General features: G+C 33.0%; 4 protein-coding genes, 1 non-coding gene and 1 pseudogene across 12 annotated transcripts; 4 read left to right on the top strand and 2 right to left on the bottom strand.

Annotated features, from left to right (window-relative positions):
* Positions 1–377: 377 nt before the first annotated feature.
* LOC105779426 (pre-mRNA-splicing factor ATP-dependent RNA helicase DEAH1) lies at positions 378–4,184 on the top strand. Of its 3 annotated transcripts, none has more exons than XM_052629055.1 (3): positions 378–2,333; positions 2,433–3,000; positions 3,694–4,184. In XM_052629055.1, the coding sequence occupies exons 1-2, from the start codon at positions 378–380 to the stop codon at positions 2,697–2,699; spliced, it is 2,223 nt and encodes a 740-aa protein (XP_052485015.1). In that variant the 3' UTR covers positions 2,700–3,000; positions 3,694–4,184. The 3 variants fall into 3 exon arrangements, with proteins under 3 accessions (XP_052485015.1, XP_052485014.1, XP_052485013.1); XM_052629054.1 differs by having other exon boundaries at positions 378–2,569; positions 2,931–3,000; XM_052629053.1 differs by having other exon boundaries at positions 378–3,000.
* Positions 3,467–7,342, bottom strand: LOC105779428 (squamosa promoter-binding-like protein 2). 6 transcript variants are annotated; one of them, XM_012603173.2, is made up of 6 exons: positions 7,190–7,342; positions 6,266–6,384; positions 5,093–6,016; positions 4,872–5,005; positions 4,382–4,648; positions 3,467–4,096 (listed from the first exon to the last, which is right to left on the bottom strand). In XM_012603173.2, the coding sequence occupies exons 3-6, from the start codon at positions 5,794–5,796 to the stop codon at positions 3,765–3,767; spliced, it is 1,437 nt and encodes a 478-aa protein (XP_012458627.1). In that variant the 5' UTR covers positions 5,797–6,016; positions 6,266–6,384; positions 7,190–7,342; the 3' UTR covers positions 3,467–3,764. The 6 variants fall into 6 exon arrangements, with proteins under 6 accessions (XP_012458627.1, XP_052485018.1, XP_052485017.1 ...); XM_052629058.1 differs by lacking the exon at positions 7,190–7,342 and adding an exon at positions 6,889–6,906; XM_052629057.1 differs by lacking the exon at positions 7,190–7,342 and adding an exon at positions 6,515–6,649.
* A 1,407-nt stretch (positions 7,343–8,749) lies between these two features.
* On the top strand, positions 8,750–8,831 carry TRNAS-UGA (transfer RNA serine (anticodon UGA)). The gene has a single exon. It is a non-coding gene; the product is annotated as a tRNA-Ser (tRNA).
* A 637-nt stretch (positions 8,832–9,468) lies between these two features.
* Positions 9,469–11,393, bottom strand: LOC105779352 (uncharacterized). Its single transcript, XM_012603107.2, has 2 exons — positions 11,134–11,393; positions 9,469–10,052 (listed from the first exon to the last, which is right to left on the bottom strand). Exons 1-2 carry the CDS (start codon positions 11,371–11,373, stop codon positions 9,591–9,593), a joined length of 702 nt encoding a protein of 233 aa, XP_012458561.2. The 5' UTR covers positions 11,374–11,393; the 3' UTR covers positions 9,469–9,590.
* A 2,423-nt stretch (positions 11,394–13,816) lies between these two features.
* On the top strand, positions 13,817–14,249 carry LOC105779354 (uncharacterized). The gene has a single exon (XM_012603109.2). The coding sequence runs from the start codon at positions 13,823–13,825 to the stop codon at positions 14,174–14,176; it is 354 nt and encodes a 117-aa protein (XP_012458563.2). The 5' UTR covers positions 13,817–13,822; the 3' UTR covers positions 14,177–14,249.
* Positions 14,250–15,773: 1,524 nt separating this feature from the next.
* LOC105779356 (uncharacterized) lies at positions 15,774–15,982 on the top strand (annotated as a pseudogene).
* The last annotated feature ends 217 nt before the right edge of the window (positions 15,983–16,199 follow it).

The raw sequence follows: 16,199 nt of genomic DNA, 5'->3' as shown, positions 1-16,199 counted from the left end.
CAAAGAAGGTTCCAGGAAAGAAGGAAGTCAATAATGAGGGGAGACTGGTCTAAGGGCTGCATGATATGCTACAAGGTTGACTCAGTCCAACAAATAAAATACGATAATATTTGAAACTTGCTCCCCAAGTTTACCCAAAATTATATATACAGTTTTTCTCTAAAACTTTCCTGAGCCGCTCTCATCTCTCTGTTCCAGTAGAGATAAGGCAATTCTTGAAACCCTAAACTCGAATTCGAAGATTGTTTCTATTGGAATCATTCGATTTTCGAGTTATTTGCTCTCTGCCTCTGCAGCACTTTGCTATTTCTAATTCATTGGTTCCTTTGGATCCTGTTGCTTGTTTACTGCTTTGCAAACTTGATCCTTAAGGAGCTATGTCTGGTGATTCAAAATCCGGAGAATGGGAAGGTAATGATGCATTGAAGACCTGGGTCTCTGATAGGTTATTGGCGTTGCAAGGGTTTTCCACTCCCGAGTTCGTTGAGTATGCCATTGGACTAGCTAAGCAAGCGGCATCGGCTGCTGATGTAGTAGGGAAGCTTGAAGAATACGGCTTGGCATTTTCCAATGATCTTCATTTGTTTGCTGAAGAAATCTTTTCCAAAGTTCCTTGGAAAGTATCGTCTAGGAAGCAAAAGACTTACGACAATAAAGATGGCAATGGTACCGGTTTGGGAAAAGCTGTGTTTGAGAACCAGATTGAGTTTATCAAGGAATCCATGTTGAAGGTTGATGATGAGATGTCAATCGAGTCACCCGATATTTCCAAGGCAAAATCCGAATTGGAGACGCTACATGAAGACCGGAGAACGTTGCCAATTTATGCGCATCGAGATAGTCTGCTTAAAGCAATCGAAGAACATCAGGTTCTTGTTATCGTAGGTGAAACTGGTTCAGGGAAGACTACACAGATACCACAATATCTTCATGAAGCTGGTTACACGAAACGTGGGAAGGTTGCTTGTACACAGCCTCGAAGAGTTGCTGCTATGAGTGTTGCTGCTCGTGTTTCTCAAGAAATGGATGTCAAGCTCGGTCATGAAGTTGGTTATTCTATTCGTTTCGAAGATTGTACTTCGGAAAAGACTGTTTTGCAATATATGACAGATGGTAAGCTGTTGCGAGAATTTCTTGGCGAACCTGATCTCGCGAGCTATAGTGTGATAATGGTGGATGAGGCTCATGAAAGAACTGTCTCTACCGATGTTCTTTTCGGATTGTTGAAGGATTTAGTACGATTTAGAAAAGATATCAAAATACTTATTTCAAGTGCTACACCTGATGCAAGCAAGTTCAGTGATTTTTTCGATTGTGCTCCGATTTATCGAATTCCCGGGAGACGGTATCCTGTTGAGATACAATATACAAAAGCACCGGTGGCGGATTACTTGGATGCTGCAATTGTTACAGTACTTCAAATCCATATGACACAATCACCCGGAGATATTTTGGTGTTTCTTACGGGTCAAGAAGAAATCGAGTCTGCAGAAGAAATTTTGAAGCATAAGATAAGTGGGTTTGGGTCGGAAATTCCGGAACTTGTTATCTCCAAAATATTCTCAAACCTTCCGGCCGAGCTTCAAGCGAAAATATTTCAACCGATTCCTATCGGTTCACGGAAGGTAGTCTTGGCAACAAATATTGCAGAAGCATCGTTAACTATTGATGGTATTAATTATGTTATTGATCCAGGCTTTTGCAAGATGGAAGCTTATAATCCGAGGACCGGGATGGAGTCTTTGCAGGTAACATCAATCTCTAAAGCTTCTGCTGATCAACGTGCTGGTCGGTCTGGACGAACAGGTCATGGTAAGTGTTTCCGATTGTACACTGCTGATAGTTATAAAACTAAATTGGATGATAATACGCCACCGGAGATACAACGGACCAACCTTACTAGTGTTGTTCTTTCTTTGAAGAGTCTCGGAATTCAGAATTTGCTGAATTTCGATTTTATGGATCCGCCATCGAATGAGGCTCTATTGAAAGCATTGGAACTTTTGTTTGCATTAGGTGCATTGAACAAACTTGGAGAGGTGACTAAAGTTGGTCGTCAAATGGCAGAGTTCCCTCTCGATCCAATGCTATCGAAAATGATAGTTGCTTCTGATAAGTATAAATGTTCGGATGAAGTTATTTCCATTGCTGCTATGCTTTCTGTTGGGAATTCGATCTTTTACCGTCCAAAAGACGAACAAGTTCATGCTGATCATGCGAGGATGAGTTTTCATACCGGTAACGTCGGTGACCATATTGCTTTAATGAATGTTTACAATTCCTGGAGGGAAACGAACTACTCGACACAATGGTGTTACGAAAATTATGTTCAGGTTAGGAGCATGAGGCGTGCGAGAGACATCCGGGATCAACTAGAGGGTCTTTTAGAGAGAGTCAAAATCGAACTAACAGGCTGTCCTAATGATTTACAGGCTATAAAGAAGGCCATTACATCTGGATTTTTCTCTCATTCGGCCAGGTTGCAGAACTACGGTTCTTACCGAACTGTGAAGCATCCGCGGATCGTCCATATACATCCAAGGTCGGGCTTAGCAGACAACTTCCCGAGGTGGGTTGTATACGATGAAGTAGTTCTTACCACCAAGGAATACATGAGAAATGTAACTGAGCTGAAACCGGAATGGCTGGTCGAAATAGCCCCACATTACTACCAAATGAAAGAAGTCGAAGATGCCTGATCGAAGAAAATACCAAAGGGACCAGGCCAAGCTGCAGGGCGACCGGTGAAAACTGATTGATCCGATGAAAGAACAAGATCATATCCATATTTCATTAAAATCTGTTCTCTATTCACTACCTTTTTTTGAAGAAATTACAATTTCTTATCATTTTTATGTCTTTTTTGTTCAATATATTAGCCTGCTTGTTCAAAATTTCTAATGAATGTTTTTTAATCCAAAACTTCTCAGAGCTGAAGCATTAGTGATGTTCAATTGGATGACTTGCAAAGAACACTGAGCAGCATGGGGGCTATAGCTGGTATGTACTTTTTGGTTAGATTCATGTTCGAGTCCGAGTCAGATTTGGGTTTGATCTATTTTGGTTAAATTAATTCAGTTTACTTCAAGTTTAATCAGTCGATTAAATTTTTGCATATACCCATAGATCGATACATGGTGTTAGAGACATTGTCCGATTCATGTTTGTTTTACGGGTTTGTGGCTCTTCCTCTGAAATAACATCATCTCCAATATTTGAATTCGAGTTCTCTTCATAAAAATACAATGCATCTTATTATTATACCCTTAAAATAAATTTTAAATCTTATTATTTATCTTGATATGCATTGTCATGGATAATGACTAGTATTATATTTATTATATATTTTATGTCAAATATGAAATTAAATTTATAATAATTACTTAAGGTTAGTTGTGAGTCTTAAATTAAAATATAGTAAAATAAGCTTTCAATAGTGTGAATATATACGAATTCACACTAGAACTGATGAAACTATATTATATATATTTATAAATTTATAACCATAAGTTTTATAAATTATAAAAACACACACAAAATTGCCTAGGTCCATCCAAGAGTAATTGGGCCAAGAGAAAAGTCTCATTTGCTCGCCTTTTGGGTCTATTTAGCCCATATAACCCATAGTCATAGTCATACGTAAATCATACTAATAAAAACCGAACTCATCGAATGGCCTGATACTTTTTTCAGATCTGAAATAGCTCCCCGGCGGCCAAAGCGATATTAACTAAGAAAGTTGATTGAATGGTTGTGCAATCAATTCAGGAGTAAAAGCCACCATCATATGGAGCCTTAACCAGTAGGAACTCCCGAAAACGGTTGTCGACGTCGCTAGTATGCATGCGGGACTCGGTGGTTGTTTCTTCTTCTTGTCCGATCTGCCAGTTTTCTGGCAAGGCATGTTGAAAACCTTGGGGGATTGCATTCATTGCTGGCTGAGATGTACTGGTAGGGTCGACATGCATAATGGGGTAGGTAAGTGAACCGTGTTTTGGTTCACTTGAAACCTGGGAATCATTTGACAGAAGAGAGAGAGCACGGTGAAGTTCTTGAGCTGTGCCGGTGCTTGAAGCAACCATAGATTGTTCTACACCTGCAAAATTTGACAAAAAACCTGTAAGCTCGTAACATCAGTTCCATCGCTCATTTATCATATTTCGGAAAGTTTATTGGCCCGTAAATACTTCTCCAAGAATGAAATCTAGTACATAACAGGGTAGCACGTTGAGACTTCACCTCAGCGGTCTCAACAGCATCGGTATTCAAGAATGAAAGCAATTTCGTGTTAAAAGTAGCGGTAAAAGATGGCAACATTTATTGACTTTCAAGCAAATGCATATCATATACCTTGTTTCCTAGTAGAAAAGCGAAAACATACCTCCATCGAGAACCTCAGCCGTGTTTTGCTTACCCTTAGAGGGTAGGAATTTGTTGAAATCATTACATCGCATCATGATGGGATTTGACAGCTGATTGATTGGAAGTTGCACCTGTTCATTGATGTTTCCAAGTTTCATAGGCATATAACTTGTCATTCGAGAGGACTTGGAGTAGAACGTGCCTTCCATTGCAAATTTCTTGTTGGGTCTAGCATTATGAAGAATTGGGACTTCATTCCAGACAAAACTCGTATGTTGCTTCCCATCTGCAAAAAGCACAACTTATCAAAGCCTTACGTATTCACATCCCGATATCTATCATATTTACATGACCACAAGATGAAGATGATGATTTAGTTAACGAGCAACTCAAGCAGATAATTTGAGAGCTAAAAGGAAAGAAACCGAACAGAGTGTCATGATGATCTATCTATTCACGTAACAGGATCATACAACAAAAAACAATTAAAGTCAAGTTTAAAATGGTACCATATGATGATGAAATCCTTGCAGCATTGAAGTGGGTAGCTTCAGTTTGTGGTTTGCGGCGTCTTGCATTGTGGTCGGAAAGTCGCTGACGACAGCTTCGTTTGTTTACATCAAATTCCGACAGTGCATGGAACCTTAACATCAGCAACAACAATACAACATGATTATGATTTCAACATTCATTACGAAATAGACCCAAACCAAAAAAATAAAAATTTCACCTGCTACATTGCTGGCAGAACCGGCGTTCCAGACCGCTTACAATGACCTTCGGACTCTTTGAATGGCTTTCACAAACTTTGTGTTTCCGATGGTAATCTCGAGCAGAAGAAAGGTCAAGGTTACAACCTTCGACTTGGCAACGCACAACATGTGTGCTTCGACAATTCAGTTTGGATCTCTTTGCAGATAAAGGAGATGATGAGCTCAGAGTGGCAGAATAAGATGAATCCGTAGCATTGGTTCCCGTACTAACATCTTCAGAGTATGTTTGTTTGCCAAGCTTTAAACTGAGTAATGGCTCACCAGAGCCAACAGAAGCCACGAGTGTCAAGGAAGTACTGGTTGTCTCAATCCCGGAAACTTCTTTCTTATTGCTAATATCATCTGGGATAGCTTCATAGGCATCCAAAGTAAATTTGGTCAATTTTGCCTCCCCCATAGATAAAGAATCAATGGATGCCGATTTCAAATTTTTAGACAAAGACGCAAGGCCTAAATCTGAGCCAGAACCACCACTACCACCAGCAACACTGGAAGAATTGAGAGACACAGAGTCCAATCCTCCTTCCCCTTCATCAATATCCCACTCTACGGGTCTTAGCCTTCTCGGGATTTCAGTTGGTGTTGCGTTTAACATTAGGTTTTCCCAGTCCCATTGCAACGGTGTCTGTTCATTCCACTCCATCAGAGAGATAAAACTCATAGAACACTTCACACAATCATCATTTTATAAACCGGAAAATTCAGTCCCCAGATCCTGAAAATATAACAAGGCTTGCTTGGAAAAAAAAGTTTCAATCACATAACACAACATAAAGCATAACACATGAAAGAACAGATAACTAAACTGAATCCCGGCATATCAAGAAAATAAACTGACCTCTAAATCTCACAGCATTGGACTTCAACCATCTTTCTCGGATCTACATGGAACAAACTAGAAAAATTGTTAATCCACTTAAACGAAACAATAATTTCTCCACTCATTCCCGAACTATACACTAAAAAGGTTAACAGATACCACCCCGATCCACTACACTAGTACCAATTAGGTTCGACTAAACAAGCAATCACTTCTCAAACCAAACAAGTTTTAAGCAAATATCGATCTCCATCCATCTAAAACAAAAAACTTAAGCAACAACAACATCAAAATAGATCATAGATTCGACCTTGCAAATTCTGGACAAGATTAGCTATACTGGCTTTCCTCCTTCCTTTCATTATGACTAATACGAACGAGCTGAAGTTCAGAAGTGATCTATCCGTTCGAGCTCATACAATCAAAAGCCTGCATAAAGAGTATCAATTAAATCCCAAGTAAAATTTATATTAATGTTCTCTAAGCCAACAAAACTTTCTAAATAAATTCCACCACCAAAATCCTAAAGAATTTAATCCTTATCCAAAGTTGCTCAGACCCTTTGTTTAACTCGAAAAACCCATGTTCAAAATATATTCGGACTCCCGAAAATCCTTGAATATACCCGAGTCTGAGTGACAAAACCCTAACCACCAATAATTCTAAGAATCAAATAATAGTAATACACAGTATTTAAAGTAAAGAAAACACCATAAAAAGGAACATTTCAATAATACACATTCAATTATCTAGAGCAATCAAACAAAATAATTGGTCCCAATTTGAGACCCACAAAGACAAATTTCATAAAAGAATCATTGCAATTATTAATTTTACTCATAAATATGAAATATATATTATATGGCCCTTGCTATTTACTAGCTATCAATCATATCATATCGTTATTCTTTTAAAGATTTGAATAAATTCTACCTTAGAAAATAAAATGGAAGTGAACTATTTTCTTTCACTTTCCCGAGAAAACAAGAAAGAAAAAAAAAGGAATCTATTGAAGAATTACAAAAAGAACTAATTAATAGAAGAAAGGAGGTGTTGAAGGAGATGGGTTTTAATCTGAGCTGCTAATACAAAGAGATGTTTAACCATTTTCAGAAATTTGCAGAACCTCCATTATTATTACTCTATTTTTTCCTTATGGCGTTTAATATTATATATATTATATTATATTAAAAATAAAATAAAGGAACTTAAAAAGGTGAACTCAGTTACTTACCAATCAGAAGAAAATGGCAAATGAGTGGAAAGTTAAGAGCTTGAAAGGGAAAGGAAATCAAAAGGCGGAGCTGAGTTCTGACTCAGTCCTTTTATTAGAGACTGAAATCAGAAAATGAGGGAAAGTGAACGAAAGTGAGGGTGAAAAAGGGAAAATAAACTTTTTTGAGGATAAATAATAAATAATAATTTCCCTTTTTCGAGGTTAAAGGATATTTTCGGTACCTAAATTGTTAAATCTCAACAAAATAAAAATAAAAACAATTTAATTATTAGTTACGAGTTGAATTTTTTCTATCATTTATTAAGTATATGATTTTGATCGGTAAAATGATAAATTTAACCTTTAAAGTTTATATGTTTTATCGATTTGGTCCTAATTTAACAAATTTATCCCGCAATGTTTGTGTAAATGTGCAAATGTTGAGGTTGAATTTATTGAACTTTTTAGAATTAAAGCTAAAATGACAAAATATGAAAACATCAAAGGCTAAATTTATTATTATACCAATCAAAATTATGTACAATTGACAAATGACGTTAACTACGAAGTTAATTGTTCTTAGTTGCTCACTTTCGAAATTGACAGAGATTAAACTACTCTAACTTTTTGCGAGGGATAAATTTGCTCAATTTTGAAATTGAGAGAGACTGGAGACATCATTTTCTCTTTATTTTTGTTATTCTAATTATTTTAAGATGTAATTGGGTGAGTTGTAAAAAGTTTCAAGTTTGAATTTGAGTTGAAATTTGATCTGTTGTGGTGAGGGAAAGAGGGGAGGTCGAGCTAACTCTGAGATAAATTTTTGAAGTGTCATCTGCTAAGAGTTGACAAACCCCTCAACGATGGTCGATATTGTGCTCAGGGTAGTTGTACTCGATTTTATCTTTGGGTTTTGTCTTTCGACTACTAGTAAAAAAGTATTCATGAAAGAAAATAAAAAAGATGCTACATATTTAGCTATAAAAAAGAGTAAACTATATCGAATGTTACTAAACTATTAGTAAGTTTATATTTTAGTCACTCAATTTCAAAAAGTTACAAAATGATCATTGAATTATTCGAAAGTTCTCATTTATGTCACTAGGCTATTAAAATCACTATTGTATGGCTTTCTCTAGTCACATTCCCTACACTAATTAAAAACTTTCTTTCCCAGTTCAATTTTTTTTTCATAAAAGAACTTTGAACATCACATATCTTTGAACCAAAATCCAAATAACTTTTTTCTCTGATCTTTAACATTAACTATCAGATCGACTTGAATCTAAGGTATGTTCTTCTACTTGTCGATTGGTACTGATCCATCAAACTGATCATCAAATCATCACTTAGAGCTCGCTAGCAAAACTTAAAAAAAAAAAAAAACTAATAGCCAATGACTTAAAAACTTTTGAACAGTTCCAATGCCTGTTTTATAACATTTTGAAGTTGAGTGACTAAAATGTAAAATTACTAATAGTTTAGTGAACTTAGCTGTAGTTTACCCAAAAGTGGAATAATAATAAAAATGATAATGGTAATGGTGATAAAGATATTTTAAGCCAACATGACATTAAGGTCGATATGTCCGAGTGGTTAAGGAGACAGACTTGAAATCTGTTGGGCTACGCCCGCGCAGGTTCGAACCCTGCTGTCGACGCTTTTTATTTTTTCATTTTAATAAATAAAACTTTTTTAATTACTTGCATAATTTCCAATATATATAAATAATTAAATAGAAAAATAATGTATTATGTGGTTATTATTACCTTTGTGCAAAATCGAGTAAGAGTAGCATAAGGTTTTTATATTAAGAGATAAAGTTATAATTTATTTATTTACTTAAAAAAAGTAAATTAGTCCTGATTGTCATATCAAAAAAATAAATTGATCATTTTTGTTAATTTTTTTATCTATCTTTATCGTTAAAAATTAGCATGGTTTATTTAATTAACCAAACAATTACAAGTGGTGTGCCATGCGTACCTCATGCTGATGTATAAAGACCAGCTAGGAGGACCAATTTATTATTTGATCTAACTTATAAGAATTAATTTATACATTTTTTAGTAGAAAGAACAAAATGCAATTAAATTCCTAGTACAAAAACTTTCACGATACGTTTACCTACAAAATCAACTCAATAATTTATTTATTATTTATAATGCTTGCTAAATAATTTTGTTTTATTTTTGGATAATTTTAAATTCGATTTTCGAAATTATTGAATGTGTAATGAATTATTTAAATAAATTTTGACTTCATAAATATAAATATAATTTTGTTTTGGCATAAAATTGATATTTAAGGATAAATTATTTTTATTTAAATTACAATTACAATTAATATATTCGTATAAATATAACTAAAAATAATCATTACAATGCAAAATCCAACAATAATAAGTTCACATTTTTCACTATTCTTCATCGTTTGATCCCATATGCGGAAACTCAACATGGGGAAGCTCAGGCATTCTAACGGAAGGAAGCAAAGGGTCGACAATGTTATGATCGTTGCCATCTTTGTCGTCCCCGTTGCCAACAACATTAATCTTGCCAGGGCTTGGCAGCATTCCGGCAAGCAAACTTCCGAACGATCGAAAAGGGTGACTCATACCGTCTCGGAGTTTGAGAACCAAGGAAACCTCGGAGAGTTCCCAAATTAGGGTGACGACGATGAGGGCCGAAAGCAGACAATGAGTTATTGTGTTCTGTCTCTTCACCGCTTTGAGCTCTTTCACTATCTCCCCCTCTACTCCTCCATTTCCACCACCTCTTTCTTCGTTGCCGTTTTTGACCTTTGGCTCTGATTCGTCAATGCTTGGGGCTGTTTCCTCTTTTGGTAGAGTTGATCTTTCAACTCCTTTTAATGATTCTAACTGTTAAAAAGTAAACTAAACTATAATTAAATTATAACCCACTCACGACGTGGATAAAATATTGGGTAAATTATTAAAATAGTCACTTTTATTTGCCTTAGATTACATTTTAGTCACTTATGTTTGAAATGTTACATTTTAGTCACTTACGTTATCGTGTTGTAACATTTTAGTCACTAAGTCGTTAATTGTCGAAAATGGTGTAACAGTAAGTTGATGTGACACGTTAAATCATCATTTCAAACAGGTTAAATTCTACAATTGATCCCTTTATTTTTTCATTTTCAACAATTTAAAAATTTTCTTTTATGTTCTTCTAACTTTTTTTTCCATTCTCTTATGCTTCTCCCTCTATTTTTCTCCCTTCTTCATTTGTTTTAACATAATTTTTCTATGCTTTCCATTTGTAACTAGTCCACAAGCTCGCCTTACTCGAAAAAAAATTAAATTATTCAAAAAAAATAAAACATAGAAAAATTACGTTGAAAGAAATAGAGAAGGGAGGAAAACAAAGGGAGGAGCATAAGAGAATGGAAAAGAAAGAAAGTTAAAAAAACATAAAAAAATTAAATTGCTCCAAACGAAAAAATATGGGGAAAGATTGTATAAATTAACTTAAAATTTTTGTCTGAAATGATGATTTAACGTGCCACATCAGTTTACTATTACACCGTTAACAGAAACTAACGGCTCAGTAGCTAAATGTTACAACGTGATAACATAAGTGACTAAAACGTAACATTTTAAACATAACTGACTAAAAAATGACAATGACTATTTTGATAGTTTACTCTAAAATATTAAAAAACTTACACAAAAGCATTAATGGTAAAGACGGAGTAAAGTATTAAAAAACTTGTACAAAAAACATTAATGGTAAAGTTAGGGTATTAAAAGTTCAAATAACACAAATTATGCTCATAGAGTACAAACCAGACAGTTTGCAATTGGATAAACTGTGATATCGGCAAGAAAAATCCATCAAAGGGGCGATTTAGAAATCTGGGTTTCGTTGATTCTATCTAACAAAAAGAAATGATTTTCCCAGGAAAATTTTTGTAAAAGTAAACTTGTTTGGTACCTGAGAAAGTAATCTGGAGAGGACTTGTTCATCATCATCAACATCTTGAGAGAGCTTAACATCAGATGATGTACTCTTGATTCTTTTTTCTTCAATGAGTTTATGGATTGCTTGATTGATCGTCTCGATATCTTGAATCGATTCCATTTCGAATAATTGAAAGATTGAAAATGAATTTTGGAGGATTAAAATTGAAAAGATGTGGTTGATTAATAATTTGCTTTTTGGATTGAAAAGCATATTGCCCCACAAAGAGAAAGAGATGGGTTCACTTGGCATTTATTGCGAGCTTATCTCTGGCTGATTTCATCGGGTGGCTTGTAGCGGTGGACTTCGAGACAACTCAAATTCTGCTAGCAAAATTGGACTTTAGTTTTTATGGGGTAATTTTTGAATATTAAAATTTTAGTTACGGTGCTCCCAAGTTATTTGAGTTTAATTCGAAAAATTTTGAATTCAATTAAATAATTATTAAGTTAAATTCGAGTAGTTTGAGCTGAATTCAAATATTAGTAATATTCGACTTAAACAACTAATAAGTTTTTCACTTTTAATATTTTTATATTTTTAGATTATGTTATTGCCCTTATTATATTATTAAACCGAGCTTGAGCTTGAATATGTATGAGTTTAATGAAGCTCAAGGTCTACTTGAGCCAAGTATCAAGCTCAAGTTTGCTGGTATTCAGGTTTGGCTTGATTACACTCCAACTCAAATAATAATGGTTAAATCTGTTTGATTAAATTTTGTCGTAAGTCTTGTATTATGCCTAAAGTTGTGAATTTAGTTCATGTTCTCCACTTTGAACAATTTTAGTTTCTATACTTTTCGAATTTTGAAATTTCAGTCTTGACGCAAGTGATAGACATTAAATCCATTAGGTGACTTTTTTGTTAGTAATATGCTAAAATAGCAAGTTGATAATACATTATATATTTGATAATATGTTTGTCGCAAGAGATTTTAGAAATAACATCATAAAATTTATTTTTATCATTTGATTAGGATTGGAATTTCAAAACTCGAAAAGGATAAAGACTAAAATGACCAAATTAAAGTTTAAGAACCAAATCAAGAACTTACACACAATACATGGATTAATAGTAGAATTTAACGAAGATGTTCTTTGTTTACTTATGGTACAATTTTCAAATATACACATCTACTTTGACTCAATATGCAATGTGATACATAAACTTTGATTTGATGCAATTAGATACACGAACCTTTAATTTTGGTTCAAGATCATACATAAAAACATTAGATGATTTGATTGTACACATTACAAAAAATAAATGCATCAATTTATTTTCATGTTGAATAGATATAACATAAAAAGCGAGACTATTTTGATAATATTGTCGGTGATTTGCAAAAACTAAATCAAATCAAAATATCATGCATATAATTACGAAAATTAAAGTTCATGTTACATATTGAACCAAAATTAATGTATATTTTTCAAATCTATCATTTCGTTTATTTATTTGTAATAGAATTTAGTTAAAATTTTGGTCAAATTCTAATTTTAGTCCCTCTTAAGTCTTACTGAAATGGATGCATGAATCCTTATGGGCGGGCCGGGTTGGGCTGTATTACCTTCAAATTGTTGAAGCCTTTTATTCAAGTCCATTTGAGTTTGATTTGGGTAGGTCCAAACTTCAAAAAGCTCATTTGATTATTTAAATAAAAATATTTTTATTAAAATTAATATATATTTTTATAATTAAATTTGCAGAAAAATATTATTTTTGAAAATAAAAATAGTTATTTAAATCGGATGGGTGAAAACTACTATTTTTTCAAAACCCGAATAAATCAAAATTATCGATTTAACAAATAATCCGACCCTTAAATAAATGGAAAGTGATATTTACTTGGACATCACATATTCTCTGCCATCTGCATGTGCCTACTGATATCACTAAAACTTTGATTGAATAATTTTGGGGAAATATAATTGAAAAATTAAGATAAAAATGATCATCACATATATCAAAACTTGGTTGTCATCTGATTTATATGTTATGAGCGGATAAGATAATTCTGAATCGAATTTGAGAACTTAATTTGATTAATTTAAATTAAAACCCAATTTAATTCGATTTGATCATAATCTAAGTTTAACAAATGACTCAAATTAGAATGATTTGGATTTATAATCATTTATACTCAAAGCAATTTGAACCTGACTCGAACAAAGTTGTTGTTGTTGGAATCGAACAGGATTAGTTAGTTAGATCGAAAATCGGTTGGTATATCAATCTAGACAATAAATTGAATTGCTCAAAATCGATAAAAAATTGAAAACCGTGATAAAAAACAAAGTGTTGAACCGATTTATAAATTTTTTAATATTTATTTTAAATGAATTTTTAACTTCTATTTAATTGTTGTTGGACTGGATGTTGTACCAAGAATAGATAGTTTGATTATTCAACCACCAATCCAATTTTTGAAACATTGAAACAAGGAACCTACAAAAACATAAACTCGAGATATGACTCAACCCAAAAATTCCAATAAACAAATACACAAAATCTAAAACCGAAATAATTCAAGAAATTTAAACATATCCAAATAAATCAAACCCCAATTAATCTATTTAAAAGTGATCCAAAAAGAAATCTTAAGAGAGTGTAGGCATGAGAATGAAGTTATTCCAATGGCGGTGGCAATGAATCCAAAATGCCTTCATCGCTTAAACGCCGCCCCACACGCTCTTTCACTTTATCTTCTCTTTCATTTGCATATAAAAAACTCCATAGATTCAAATACTCCATCAATAAATCACAGTTGCCTAGTTGCCCTTGCAAACCTTACCGGAAAACGATGTCGGACTGGGGTCCAATTATCGTGGCGTTGGTTCTTTTCGTGCTGCTAACGCCGGGGTTGTTGTTTCAAGTTCCCGGCCACCACAGGTGCGTGGAGTTCGGCAACTTTAAGACCAGTGGGGCTTCGATTCTCGTACATTCGTTGTTGTATTTTGGGCTCATTTGTGTGTTTTTGTTGGCTATTAAGGTTCATTTGTATTTAGGTTGATGACAAATGGTTGATCCTATCTCATCTTTGGCTGTTTTAAATTAAAATAAAATTAGTATTTCATTTTTCATTCCATCGGCATCTCAAATTATGATCTCCATTTTATTTTGGTGTTTAAATCTTAAAATGTTCATTTACATTTTCAAATTGTGGGTGTTATATTAGTAGGGTTCTTCATTATTAAAATCGTTAGTTTAACTATCAAATTTTATGTAGATAAATTTAAAACGAACAACTTTAAAGAAATGGAATATTGTGCACACTTTTTAAAGTGAAAACTAAAAATAAATTAAAATTGAAAAGAAAACAAAACGAGTAAATGATAAAACTTCTATATAAACTTTGGAAATCTCAAAACAAGTGAATGACAAAACATCTATTTTTAAAATAATTTTCTTAAAATTTTTATTTTAAATTATTTCACATAAAATCCGCGTATCATTTAACATTTAACGATTAAATTAACGATTTTAATAATGGAAAGAGCTAATTTATATAATCTTAATAAATTGAAGATGTAATTAGAATGATTTAAAGTTTTATTAAATCCAAAGATGTTAATTTTATTGATGTTTACATGTTTTTAAAAATAATTTAAATAATCAATTACATATAATTATTAATACTAAATATTAATTTTTTAATCTTTAAAAAATGATGAGTAATATCTAACGACTAAAATATGTTTTTATTAGTATTACACTTGCTGCATCTCGGAGAGCATATTTATTGAACAAAAATATTCCTAAACAAATTATCTTTTTAGAGAAAAATATTTTCCCAAATAAAAATTAGTCTAAAAATACTTTAAAAATTGAATCCCATAAACACTTTTGACAATCATTCCTAAATTAATCCTTCAAGTGATTAGGGTAAGTGTAGAATAGATAAATCTTAAAAGCAAACAGTTTGTTTTGTCATTTTCCTTAAAAGAATCTCGACAGTTATTTATCTGATTTAGGCATTACTATGTTCTATAAAGTGTTTATGTGTGATAGAATTCTATAAATCTATAGGTTTTAGTCTTACAGTAGGTAGAATGTTATTTTTTTAAATAAAATAAAGTATCAAGCTAAAGCTAAAGTGTTCAAGGAATGAATTATGCATGCCATCGCGCTTTTGTTATGCTATGCTATAAATAACATAGTTCATTTTAAATGAAGTTTTAACTTTTATTTAATTATTATGAATTGGGTGTCGTATCAATTGAACAAAGAAATAATGATTTAATTGATTCAATCACCAATTCAATTTGTGAAACATTAAAAAAAATAAACTAAAAAAACATAAACTCGATATGTGACTCAACCTGAAAAATCTAATAAACAAATATAAAAAATCTAAAATCGAAATAATTCAAGAAATTTAAACTTATCCAAATAAATCAAACTTGAATTAATCTGATTTAAAATCCATCCAAAAAGAAATCTTAAGAGAGTGTAGGCATAAGAATGAGGTTATTCCAATCGCTTAAACGCCGCCCCGCACTCTCGTTCACTTTATCGTCTCTTTCATTTGCATATAAAAAACTCCATAGATTCAAATACTCCAATAAATCATAGTTGCCTAGTTGCCCTTGCAAACCTTACCGTAAACGATGTCGGACTGGGGTCCAATTATCGTGGCGTTGGTTCTTTTCGTGCTGCTAACGCCGGGGTTGTTGTTTCAAGTTCCCGGCCACCACAGGTGCGTGGAGTCGGCAACTTGAAGACCAGTGGGGCTTCGGTTCTTGTGCATTCGTTGTTGTATTTTGGGCTCATTTGTGTGTTTTTGTTGGCTATTAAGGTTCATTTGTATTTAGGGTGATGATAAATGGTTGATCCTATCTCATCTTTGGCTGTTTTAAGCTCTTTTGTTATTGTTGTTTTTGAAATTTGCAAGTTATTTATTTTTCTAAATTAAAATAAAATTAGTGTTTCATTTTCATTGCATACATATTAATAAGGTCATTTTGTTATTAAAATTGTTAATTTAACTGCCAAATTTTATGCAGAAAAATTTAAAATGAACAACTTTAAAGAAA

Source organism: Gossypium raimondii, chromosome 4, assembly GCF_025698545.1.
Source record: "Gossypium raimondii isolate GPD5lz chromosome 4, ASM2569854v1, whole genome shotgun sequence".
NCBI lineage: Eukaryota > Viridiplantae > Streptophyta > Magnoliopsida > Malvales > Malvaceae > Gossypium > Gossypium raimondii.
Note: the sequence above shows the minus strand (reverse complement) of the source record. Positions and strands in the feature narration are given on the sequence as shown.

Excerpts from the sequence above, each read along its gene's own strand:
- LOC105779426 (XM_052629053.1), top strand. The coding sequence starts at position 378 with ATGTCTGGTGATTCAAAATCCGGAGAATGGGAAGGTAATGATGCATTG.
- LOC105779428 (XM_012603173.2), bottom strand. The coding sequence starts at position 5,796 with ATGAGTTTTATCTCTCTGATGGAGTGGAATGAACAGACACCGTTGCAA. Across the intron at positions 4,649-4,871 it reads AAGGATTTCATCATCATATG|ATGGGAAGCAACATACGAGT; the intron begins GTACCATTTTAA and ends TGCTTTTTGCAG. Across the intron at positions 4,097-4,381 it reads GGCTGAGGTTCTCGATGGAG|GTGTAGAACAATCTATGGTT; the intron begins GTATGTTTTCGC and ends CAAATTTTGCAG.
- LOC105779352 (XM_012603107.2), bottom strand. The coding sequence starts at position 11,373 with ATGCTTTTCAATCCAAAAAGCAAATTATTAATCAACCACATCTTTTCA. Across the intron at positions 10,053-11,133 it reads TCTCCAGATTACTTTCTCAG|TTAGAATCATTAAAAGGAGT; the intron begins GTACCAAACAAG and ends ACTTTTTAACAG.
- LOC105779354 (XM_012603109.2), top strand. The coding sequence starts at position 13,823 with ATGCCTTCATCGCTTAAACGCCGCCCCACACGCTCTTTCACTTTATCT.